This window comes from Mastomys coucha, unplaced genomic scaffold, assembly GCF_008632895.1.
Source record: "Mastomys coucha isolate ucsf_1 unplaced genomic scaffold, UCSF_Mcou_1 pScaffold18, whole genome shotgun sequence".
NCBI classification, from domain to species: Eukaryota; Metazoa; Chordata; class Mammalia; order Rodentia; family Muridae; genus Mastomys; species Mastomys coucha.
The window spans coordinates 74,149,815-74,161,823 of NW_022196900.1; the positions used below are offsets into that span (position 1 = coordinate 74,149,815).

The 12,009-nt window shown below is 44.7% G+C and overlaps 1 protein-coding gene across 1 annotated transcript; it reads right to left on the reverse strand.

The window, feature by feature from the left end:
• On the reverse strand, positions 1-12,009 carry Akr1a1 (aldo-keto reductase family 1 member A1). Its single transcript, XM_031378299.1, has 9 exons — positions 11,679-12,009; positions 6,175-6,264; positions 4,462-4,581; positions 3,611-3,762; positions 2,511-2,706; positions 2,033-2,232; positions 1,263-1,335; positions 1,048-1,134; positions 1-160 (listed from the first exon to the last, which is right to left on the reverse strand). Exons 2-9 carry the CDS (start codon positions 6,256-6,258, stop codon positions 95-97), a joined length of 978 nt encoding a protein of 325 aa, XP_031234159.1. The 5' UTR covers positions 6,259-6,264; positions 11,679-12,009; the 3' UTR covers positions 1-94.

Sequence of the window (12,009 nt, forward strand, 5' to 3'; positions counted from 1 at the left end):
TACACTTCAATGGCTTTATTGGTTCCTTCTTTCTGGGGAGTAGCAGGCAATGCTTAGCAAGAGAACTGAAAGGGAAGCTGAGAAACTATGAGTCTCAGTATGGGTCATTAAAGGGATACAGAGGGTGTCCAGCATCTCTGGGGACCCTCTTCCCATCCACCTGAAAAGAAAGATAAAATAAATTAACCCATTATTAGCAAGCACTGACATTCCAAAGACCCAGGACATTACTTCCAATTCTTCTGAAGAATTTTACCTATCTCTAATACAGTGATTCCAGCATCAAATGCAGACTAGTACATGATTAACCCTAAGACTTCACAGGCTTAGCTAGAATAATGTGCCCAGTACATGCTACTTCCTAACATACAGCAGGCCTCAACAAGTTCAAGAATGCTTTTTGAGCACTCCTATTATTTAACTAGAGGAATTCAAGATAATCAATAAGCACACTAAGACTCACAGGTTATATTCATTACACCTGAGCCATGCTAATTTTCTCCAACTTCAAGAGAACAAGATTGCTGGGTAGTGGTGGCACATGCCTTTAATCCCAGCACTTGGGAGGCAGAGGCAGGCGGATTTCTGAGTTTGAGGCCAGCCTGGTCTACAGAGTGAGTTCCAGGACAGCCAGGGCTATACAGAGAAACCCTGTCTTGAAAAACCAAAAAAAAAAAAAAAAAAAAAAAAAAAAAGAAAAAAAAGAGAAACAAAAAGGGAGCCAGGTATGATGGCACACACGAATAATCCCAGTACTCAAGAGGCCTAAGCAGACAGATCTCTGTGAGTTTCAGGCCAGCCAAGGCAATATAGTGAAAGCCCATCTTTCAAAAAAAATAGGGAAAGAAGGAAGACAGGGAGTGAGGAAGCAAAGAAAAGAAACGAGCACTGTACTTTGGGTAGCAAATCTCACCAACCTTGTCCCTTCTCCAACCAGCAAGCCAGACCTGGGCCACCACACTCCAGACCTCCTACTGAAGGGGCTCTAGTAGGCCTGAGCATGTCACCTATTCCCTGTTCCCTGACTGAATGGTTACACATCCTTACCATAATCATGGGCACAATATACCGCCAATTTTTGTTCAGAGCATCTAATTGCTTCATCTCCTCTGGACTAAAGGTGAAATCAAATACCTGGGGGAAAGAAAATCAGCCTTGTGAGCAGTAGCAGGGGTCTCCCAATACTGGTTTCTTAGCAGGCACAATCAAGGCGACCACATATCTCAATAGGCTAAAGAAGACAGAACCTAATGGCCACCGACCTGAATGTTCTGAAGGATGCGCGAAGGAGTGATGCTTTTGGGGATGCAGATTACTTTCCGCTGAATCTGCCATCTAGGTAAGGAATGGAGACAAGGAAAAGGAGTTAGTATTGAGAAACAGTATCTGGACCTTAATGAAGCTCTCCCTAGTTCCTAGACCACCTGAGTCTCATAGGAATAGGAAAGATGGCCCATGGTAGCCTCACTCTAGACCACAGAGCAAAATCCTCAGCCTTATTCTGGCAAATTTAAAAAAAAAGTGGGGGGGGGGGCCTGGAAAGATGGCTCAGAGGTTAAGAGTACTGACTGGGTTCAAATCCCAGCAACCACATGGTGGCTCACAACCATCCGAAATGAGACCTGATGCCCTCCTCCTCTGGTGTGTCTGAAGACAGCTACAGTGTACTTAATTATAATAATGAATAAATCTTTAAAAAAAAAAAGTAGCCGGGTGGTGGTGGCACACGCCTTTAATCCCAACACTTGGGAGGCAGAGGCAGGCAGATTTCTGAGTTTGAGGCCAGCCTGGTCTACAGAGTGAGTTCCAGGACAGCCAGGGATACACAGAGAAACCCAGTCTCAGAAAAAAAAAAAAGAAAAAGAAAAAGAAAAAGAAAAAGAAAAAATAGTGTGTGTGTGTGTGGGGGGGGGAAGCACTGGATCTGTGAGTTCCTGGCCAGCCTAAACTAGGTAAGGTTCTAGGCCTTTTTCAAATAATTCCCTCAGTCCTTGCCTCCCAACTACACCTTTTCCTCAAAAATGTTCCATACCTGAGCAAGATCTGAGCTGGAGATCGGCCATGTTTTTCAGCTAGTGCCAAGACGACTGGTTCTTCAAGCAGGACTGGCTCATCAGGGTGGCGCCAAGCACGATCAGAGGAGCCCAAGGGGCTATAAGCAGTCACCTCCAGGCCTCGTGCTTGACAGTGGGCAATGAGCTCATTCTGAGCCAGGTATGGATGGCATTCCACCTAAAACAAGTAACTGCCCTTCAGCGCAGGGTGGCCACACCCAGATTGCCTGCCCTTCTACACGGAGCAGACCAGCCCTCCACTGTTGACCGCTGCTGCCTGTAAGCTGACTTGTCTTCATGGTGAGTTCATGCTTGTGTGGGACTTCACTTTTATACAGAGAACTTCTTCAGCAACACTTCTGACAACTTGCCACCTCCACTACAGTGATTCCCCACCTAATTACTCATGCTCTGGACACACAACACACTTTCCATTGGTCTGTTTGTAGTGCTCACCTGCAAGACAGCTGGGCGCACAGAGGCCACACTGAGGACATCGTCAATCTGCCGACTGCTGAAGTTGGACAAGCCCAGGGCTTTCACCAGCCCCTTTGCCACTAGTGCCTCCAGAGCCTTCCAGGTCTCCTTATAGTGAGTCGAGTCATATCTGACAGTTCCATCTGCATTCTTGGGAAAGGGATTGTCTCCCCGCCTGAATGAACAGACCCCATCCCCAAATGTCAGCAAAAGGTTGGGCTTCTGTCTTGCCTGCCCATTCAGCTATTCTGTGTACCACACCATAAGACTAAGGGATAAAGTGACAAGAATTAGGAACAGCAATGCATTCTTACCTTTCTAGTTTGTAACTCAGGCATTTCATCCACAGATTGCCCACCCCTTCATTTATTCACAGTACATGCTTTCTATGTTTGGGTTTTGTTTGTTTGTTTGCTTTTCAAAATAGGGTTTTTCTAGGTAGCCCAGGATATCCTGAAACTAGCTCTGCTAGCTTTGAGCTCAGAAATTCACCTGCCTCTGGCTCCCAGGTGCTAGGATTAGACATGTACCACCATTCCTGGTTCATAGGCCAGATTCTATCTCCTCCCCTCTAGTCAGCTTCCTTAATCTCACTTTCTTTGGGGTGGGGGGGTCCTGCCCATCTGACAAGGGCAGAGTGCTTATGTAAGACTACTCACACTCGCCGGGCCATGGTGGCACACACCTTTAATCCCAGCACTTAGGAGGCAGAGGCAGGCGGATTTCTGAGTTCGAGGCCAGCCTGGTCTACAGAGTGAGTTCCAGGACAGCCAGGGCTACACAGAGAAACCCTGTCTCGAAAAAGACTACTCACATTCTCTTCTGCTAAGAAATTCATGGCCAAAACTTAGGGGTCCAACTTCCAAAGAAGAGCAGCATGTGTGGAGCACTAGGGTACACACTGGGTGCTACCCTCCTCATACACCTAAACACCTGGCTGCAGGTAAGCTAAGTAAGCACTTCTGCTTGCTCCATTCATTAGTGTTCTGACCCTGCTCTGCAGCTATGAATATATCAATTACCAACGCTACCACACCCAACCCTCTACTTCCAGAAAACGTTGCAGGGGCAAGGCTTACTCAAAGGCATAAGGCCAGTGCATCAAATAGAGGTCCAAATACTCCAGTTGCAGATCAGCCAGTGTCTTCCGGAGGGCAGGTTCTACATCCTCAGGGTGGTGCTTAGTATTCCACAGCTTGGATGTCACAAACAGCTCCTCTCGAAGTACTGCCTGTGACAGAGGCAGAGCCCACTGTGAAAAGAGTCCTGAGCACCCAAGCTTACCTACAACACCTCTGAGAGAAAAACATGGTATGCCTGAATTTGACCCAATGCAAAATCATAACTTAGTTAAAGTAAGTGGTTATCTTTTTTTTTACCCCACCCTCCCCCTCACCTATCTTTTTCTTTTCTTAATTTTTCTTTTAATTTATTTCATGTGAATTCATGTTTTCCCTGTATGTAGGTCTGTATGAGGGTGTCAAGATCACCTCGAATTGGAGCGATAGGCAACTAAGATCTGCCACGTATATGCTGAGAACCGAACCATGGTCCTCTGGAAGAGCAGCCAGTACTCTCAATGAGAACCATATTCTCCAGCCCCTTTTTGTTGTTTTTTTTTTTCCAGATAGGGTTCCTCCGTATAGCTCTGGCTGTCTTGGAACTTGCTCTGTAGACAAGGCTGGCCTTGAACTCAGAGATCTGCTTAGCTCTGACTCCTGTGTGCTAGCATTAAAGGTGTGCACCATCACCACCCAGAGAGGTTTTCTTTTCAATGCCACCATTTTACTCTCAAGTAACCCTTTGCAGGTAACAATGTCAAAACACTGGACCTGCTGGGAGCTGATGTCTGTTTCTCTTGTCTAAGACCAAGACACAGCTTCAGCCCTAAGTTCTCATATCCCATTTTCTCTGTAGCCCCAATTCTTACCTTGCCTGGTCCCACATTCTCCTTCAGGGCCTCCCCAATCTCAGTTTCATTGCCATATACAGAAGCACAATCAATGTGGCGGTAGCCTACGCTAAGGGCATGTTTAATGGCTGCTTTCACCTGCATTGAAAAGAAGAGGAAAAAAAGATTTCAGTTCCACTGGTTTGAACTGGTAAGGGAAAAAGATTATATGAAGGCCACTCATGCAGATCAAGGTGAAAAGATGAATAATGATTCTAGACTATTCTATTGCCCGGCTGCTAGAATGCCTGCCCAGCACATATGAAGCCCTAAATTTCTCTAGAATAAACAGAATGTGGTGGCTTACGCCTATACATCAGCACTCAGGAGATAAAGCCAGGAGGATCAGAAATCCAGGCTCTGGTCTGGAGAGATGGCTTAGCAGTTAAGAGCACTGAGTGCTCTTCCAAAGATCCTCAGTTCAAGTCCCAACAACCACACCATGGCTCACAATCATCTGTAATGGGATCTGATGCCCTCTTCTGGCCTGCAGGTGTACATGCAGATAGAGCATTCATACATTAAATAAAATCTTTTAAAAAGAAATTAGGGGCCGGGCGGTGGTGGTGCAGGCCTTTAATCCCAGCACTTGGGAGGCAGAGGCAGGTGGATTTCTGAGTTTGAGGCCAGCCTGGTCTACAGAGTGAGTTCCAGGACAACCAGGGCTATGAGAAACCCTGTCGTGAAAAACAAAAAGCAAAACAAACAAAGAAACAAATCTAAACTAGTAACCCCCTGGTACTGGGGCTATAGAGATGGCTCAGGGATTAAGAGTGTGTGCTGTTCCCATAGAGGACAGGAGTTCAGTTCCCAGCACTGACAACAGATGGCACCCAACTATATGTAAGTGCAGCTCCAGGGAATCTGATGCCTTTTTCTGATCTCCATAAGCTCACACTCTCACTTGCATGTACACACACACACACACACACACACACACACACACACACACAAACACGCGCGTGTGCGCATAAGAATCAAATTAAATCTTCAGAAAAAAGAGCCTAGAGAGAGAAACCCTGTCTCGAAAAACCAAAAAAAGAAAAACCCTGTCTCAAAAAAACAAAACAAACAAACAAACAAACAAAAAAAACAAAAACAAAAAAAAAAGAAAGAAAGAAAAAAGAAAAAGAAAAAATTGTCAGGCATAGTAATTGCAGCATTTTGGAGTCTAAACTATGACTATTGTCTGGGGAAAATAAAAAAACAAAGGGGGGGAGGAATAATTGTGGTCAGTATGTATTTTTTACATGGATGAAACTGCTAAACAAAAGTTCAGCTAAAACCTTTTTCCTAATTCTTGTCTATACAATTACCCCAGTAACTTTATCTCAAGTTTTGGATTATGCTCCTAGCTCCAAAACATGCACCTGGGAAAGGTCCAGGTCTCAATAAGCCTGGTATACAGATGTGACCACAGCATGGGGAGTAATATACTGGGACTCAGCTCAGGCCTGAAAACAGAGGCTCCAACACTGCCGTAACACTACAGAGTCCTGAGTTCCTCCTGAGTTAGTTGGGGAAACGAAGGGCTCATAGTTGTCCCTTCTTCCCTCATCTCTCCACTGTCTTTATCCTTACCAGAAACAATAATGCAGGTTATTATTGAAAAAATACAGGGCCCGTCTTGCAAATCCTTCCTTCTCTCTGACAGAGACTCAAGAAGTCTCCCTCCTATTCCCAATCCCTCACCTGACCAGGTTCACTCTTCCATGTCCCCAGACCAATCAGAGGCATCTTCTGTCCAGTGTGCAGGAGGACACTGGAGGCCGTCATTGTCGCCTAAGACAGACAGGAAACAAATGGTGAGGTTAGTGCTGCCTTGAGCCTTAGCTATCCAATGCTGTAAAGCATGCTTCAGAAAAGGGTGGAGACAGGAGCAGTGGCAGATGTGGGAACAAACACCTCATAAGTGTGTGTGTGCTTGTCTCTGTAGACAAGGTATGTGAAATCAAGCAAATCCAGTAGCCCCTGAACAAACCCTAACCAGACTGGCCTTCCCACAAGGCTAAAGGTCAGTGTTCAGAAGCTCCAGTTTCTGAGGCTGAGAGTAGCTCTGTGATACAGCACTTGTCTAGCATGTTCAAGGCCCAGGACATCATCCCTAGCAACACACACATACTTCAAACCCAGCATAGAGGTAGTCTATAATGCCAGCACTCAGGAAGCTAAGGTAGGAGGATCAAAAGTACTAAGCCAGTTTGTCTCAAGAAATCAAAAACTTTTCCCAGCACTCAGAAGGCAAAGGCAGGTGGGTCTCTGAGTTCTACGGCAGCCAAGACTACAAAGAGAAGCCCTGTCTTGAAAAAAAAATTAAAAATAAAAAAATAAAATAAAAAGACGAGGGTCATTATGAGACAAAGATTTCATAACAGACCCATAAAAGGCTTTAATACAGAGACTCTCTGAATCTCTCTCACACACATCTGACTGGCTCAGTTCAGAGGCTTGACTGGATTCCTTCAAGTGAAGGGTAGCCCTTCTCAAGTGAAGTGTGATAACTTCTCAGATGAGAAAATATAGGAAGCAAAATGTAAGATTGTTGACCACAGTGCAAATGTGCCTTTGTTTCAGGGGGCTCTTATGACTACCTTACGATGACTGCCTTATTATGTTTGACCACCTTATTATGGCTCTACTACCTTAACTGCCGATTTCCTGCTGAATCCATTTGGAACCCCTATCTTCCCCACATTTAATACTGACCTTTTGAACCCCACCTTAGAGCAAGGCAGCCTGTGTACAGGAATAAAAGCTTGCTTTTGTTAATTTGGCCATGATGATTTGGCTAGGTGGTTTTTCACCTCCATCTTTGGAACTAACAATAGCTCAGTGGTAGGATGCTGACCAGAATGTTTGGGACCCTAGGCTCCATACCTAACAAGTGGGGAGGACAGTGAACAGTTATCAAAAACAGAAGGAAGAGAAAATATTTGTTCCAAGAGCCAATCAAGTAGAAATAACCTTTCCCTCGATCTTATCAGTACCATAAACATTCTCCTGGGGCTGATCTAACTGCCAATAACATCTTTGTAAATATGAACTTTGTTTCCCAGTTTTAAAGATGTATGGGGGGGGGCAGGTAATAATGTAAGTCATGAATAAATGAACACACCAAAACTGTCTTTCCTAGTATTTCTGATGGAAAGAATTCTATTGCCTTAGCAAAACTTGACTAACAAGCCATTCTTTCTGCTCAAACTACAATAAAACCCATCAAACCCTGAGACCATGGTCTTTGTAACCACACACTTCCTAGGGAAGCAAGCAGTTCTATGGCTAGGCTCCTGGGCTTGACCACAAACAATAACCTGTTTACTTTTCCCAGAACTTGAGAAGGCTCTGAAATTACAAGAGTGGAGACTGCTTATAGGGAACATGGAAGGAACCTTAATCTTGCTTCTTCATTCTTTTTGTAGGTGAAACTGAAAACCGGAGAAGTGGGACAAAAGGCAGGAAGAACAAAGATGGGTAGAGAACTTCTGAGAAGGGAATGGAAGGGCCACAGCAGAAGGCAGAATCCCAACGGGACAGAAAGTAATCCTCGGCTAGCCTGCTTTAAGCAATAGCTTTCCAGGACAGCTAGCAAAGTTGCTAAGCAGAACATAGCACTTCCAGAAGGGTGTCCTGACTCTGAGGACATCCCTCCCCTCTGCTTCCCACCAGCCCTTTGACTTTCTTCCCCATCCTCTTTTTCTTTCCTTTGGTCAAGTTTGTGTTTTCAGTAATCACCTAAAATAAACTCTGACTTCTACACAATTTCACATTTTTCACATGTTTAAGTCTTCTGGGCCTTTCTGCTGGCATGATCCACAGGTATCTGAGAGACTAAAACTATCTCATCAAATCCACCAGCAGAGTGCAGAATCACCTAGGATCTAGAATTGCAAACTGGTTTGGATCTCAGCTCCATTATTTCAAGAGTTTGCACAAGTACCTCACTTATTCTCTGCTTTCTGTACACTCAATTCACTGAAGAGACAAAGCCTTTGATGGCAAATATTAAAACAAACCAGACAGAGCCAGGCAGTGGTGGTGCACAACTTTAATTCAAGCACTTAGGAGACAGGGGCAGGTAGATATCATCTACAAGGAGACTGCTAGGGCAGCCAGGCCTACACAGAGAAATCCTGTCTTGAACCCATACCCCCTGAAAACACAAAAAAGAAAAAAAGCCTGAAGTTATACTCTGACCTCTACACCCATTAATACAGTAATAACAAAATATTCTTAAAAATAAAACTCATCCTAGGAGGCTTTCATCTTCCCCTGCACTTCTAAGAACCCTGCTTAAAAATCATCCTAAACTGCGGGCTGGAGAGAGGGCTCAGTGGTTAAGATACTGACTGCTCTTTCAGAGCTCCTGCGTTCAATTCCCAGCAACCACAAGGTGGCTCACAACCATCTGTAATGGGATCTGATACCTACTTATTTTATTTTATTTTATTTTATTTTATTTTATTTTTTTGGTTTTTTAAGACAAGGTTTCTCTGTATAGCTCTGGCTGTCCTGGAACTCACTCTGTAGACCAGGCTGGCCTCGAACTCAGAAATCTGCCTGCCTCTGCCTCACAAGTGCTGGGATTAAAGGTATGTGACACTACTGCCTGGCCTAATGCCTACTTCTGGTAAGTGTGAAGACAACTATAGTGAACTCACACATATAAACTAAATAAATAATTCTTTTAAAAAAATCATCCTAAATATGTAATATTGGCCCAGATCTATTTTCTGCATTAAAAATCCTGTTACTAACCCATCATGGTGGCTTTGTGCCTTTAATCCCGGCACTTGGGAGGCAAAAGCAGGTGGATCTGAGTTCAAGACCTGAGAAGAAGGGCAAAACGGACAAAATAAATAATTAAAAAAAAAAAAAAAAAAAAGGCCAGCCGGGCAGTGGTGGCGCACACCTTTAATCCCAGCACTTGGGAGACAGAGGAAGGCAGATTTCTGAGTTCTAGGTCAGCCTGGTCTACAGAGTGAGTTCCAGAACAGCCAGGGCTACACAGAGAAACCCTGTCTTGAAAAACCAACCAAACAAACAAACAAACAAAGTAAATATATGCCTTTACTTCCTGATGCTGGGATATAAATCTTTTCTAGTAATTTACATAAGACTCCACCATTCCTGCCCTAGTTGCAACCACTACCATCCCTTGACTAAACCAGGCAATATTTTTAATTTGGAATTAATCAATCCAATCATGTGACTCCTTGGCTCAAACTGTTCGGCAATTCTCCCCAGGTTAAAGTCGACTCTTTAAAACCCAGGTCCCACATTTCTCATTTTGTGATCTCATCATTTCAGACTGAAAGCAAGCACCACTTAACTCCAGGTCTCCATACATTTTCTCTCCCCAAACTTCACACTTGCCTAGCTAATTATTACTTACCATTGAGCTAGTATGTGGAAATTCTGGTTCCTCCCTGAAACTTCTGATCACTTTCTCACATGATTGTGTGTGTGTGTGTGTGTGTGTATACACTGATTCAGATTGTATTATCTCACTACATCTTTTTGTTCATAAGGTTTCCTCCACAAACCAGGGTCATTCATCTGAATCCTTTACCATGCACACACAGAAGTTAATGGAGAGACCTTGAATACTGGGGCTTTTCTTTTTGATTTGGTTTGGGTTTCTTTCCAGATATGGTCTCATGTAGCCCAGGATGGTCTTGAACTGTCTGTAGCCAAGAATGGAATTGAATTCATGCCTCTCCCTTCCAAATAATGGTTTTACAGGCAGGAGATACCATGCTATGCTATCTGGATAGCTTAGCTTGCTGGAGAAGAATCTGAGGAAGTCACTGACTCTATCACCTTCAATCCATCTTGGAAAACCAAAGAATAGTCATGTATCTGTGTGTGTCTGGGCCAAGGAATGATCCCAAGGCCTTATGTATGCCAATTCTACCTCTGACCTACACCTGTTAGTATTTTACTAACTTTGAATAAGTATTAAAAAAAAAAAAAAATTCTGGCCAGGCAGTAGTGGCTCACGAATTTAATCCCAGCACTTGGGAGGCAGAGGCAGGCAGATTTCGGAGTTCAAGGCCAGACTGGTCTACAGAGTGAGTTCCAGGACTGCCAGGGATACACAGAGAAACCCTGTCTTGGGGGGTGTAGTTCAGTTGGTAAAGGGCTTGTCCAGGCGTTTGACTCCCAGCAATTCATTAAACCCAGGATAGTGACAAACTCCTACAATTACAGCACTCAGAAGGTGGAGGCAGGAAGATCGAAGGATTCAAAGTAACCCTGGCCATATAACACAAGTACAAGGAAAAACTAAGCTACAAGAGACCTGGTCTCTGTGGTTAGAGATGACTCTGCTGTTTAACTACCATTTCTCTTGCAGAGTACCTGGGTTCGATTCACAGAACCCACACAGAGGCTCACAACCATCTATAACTCTAGTTCCGGGGAATATGTTGCTTTCTTCTGACCTCCATGAGCACGAGGCAACCACAAGGTGCACATACATACATGGCAGACAAAACATTAATTTTTTAGAAAAAATTCTTAAAAGAAACTGTCTCAAAAACTACCTACAAATAATAACCAATTCTGCCGGACAGGAAAGGGTCATACTGGAATTAAACCTGTATTGCTGCTGAAGTGGAACCTTGGAAAGGTAACAGGCCTAATCAGAACCTAAGCAAGCCCTGCAGTCCTATGAACAGTCTAAACGGTAGAGAGTCCATTAATAGCAGACTCGGTGATGCGAAGGTTCAGCTATTTGTACTTTAAAAGGCTCTGTAGCGACAGGATATGTTCAATTTTTCTCAAACCTAAGTAAGGCGATGGCTTGAGCAAGCTAATCTCTCCCCACTTCCGCCACTTCCTAGGAATATCCCTGTACCTCCATTAGTAAAGGCAGAGAGCCTAGAAAATTCGTGCAGATGACCAAACAAAGAGATGGCAAAAGCACTAGATATGTACCAGACACGTTCAAAGGTTTATCCCAGTTCTCCCTACAGCACTAATGATTTTTCTGCTCACTCCAACGCTAAGGAAACAGAGGTCCAGAAACCCGTTATCTAAGAAGAGAATAGGAGGAAGTGCTCAAATACGAAACTCAATCTCATCCCTCGACATGCTGGCGCCATATGCTCAATCCCCGCCCTGACCTGTGGTACTGAAGGACCCTCGCTTTTAACTCAGGAGCATGAAATGGGTCAGCAGCAGGAAGAACTCACCTTGGCAGTGAGCACAGGCTGTGGAGAAGACAAAGTGGCCAGAATTCAGCTCTGCACTCCAGTACTGAGGCAACAGGCCCCGGCTTAAGTCTGGCGGAGAAGCAGCAGCCCCACCCCAGGGAGGAGCGAGGGCCCGGCTCCCAGAACTACGCGCAGGACGGAGGAGACCCCCGCTGTCCTGCGAAGTAGAAGAGGGGGTAGAAGCCAAAGCTGGGACTTTGCACATTCCTCCCCTGGGAACCTCTCACTCCACCACGAACGTCTGGCCGGGCCGGGGTCCCGAAACTGTGCATGCGCACAGGCTACGTGGACGGTCTTGGGCGGCTGGCCG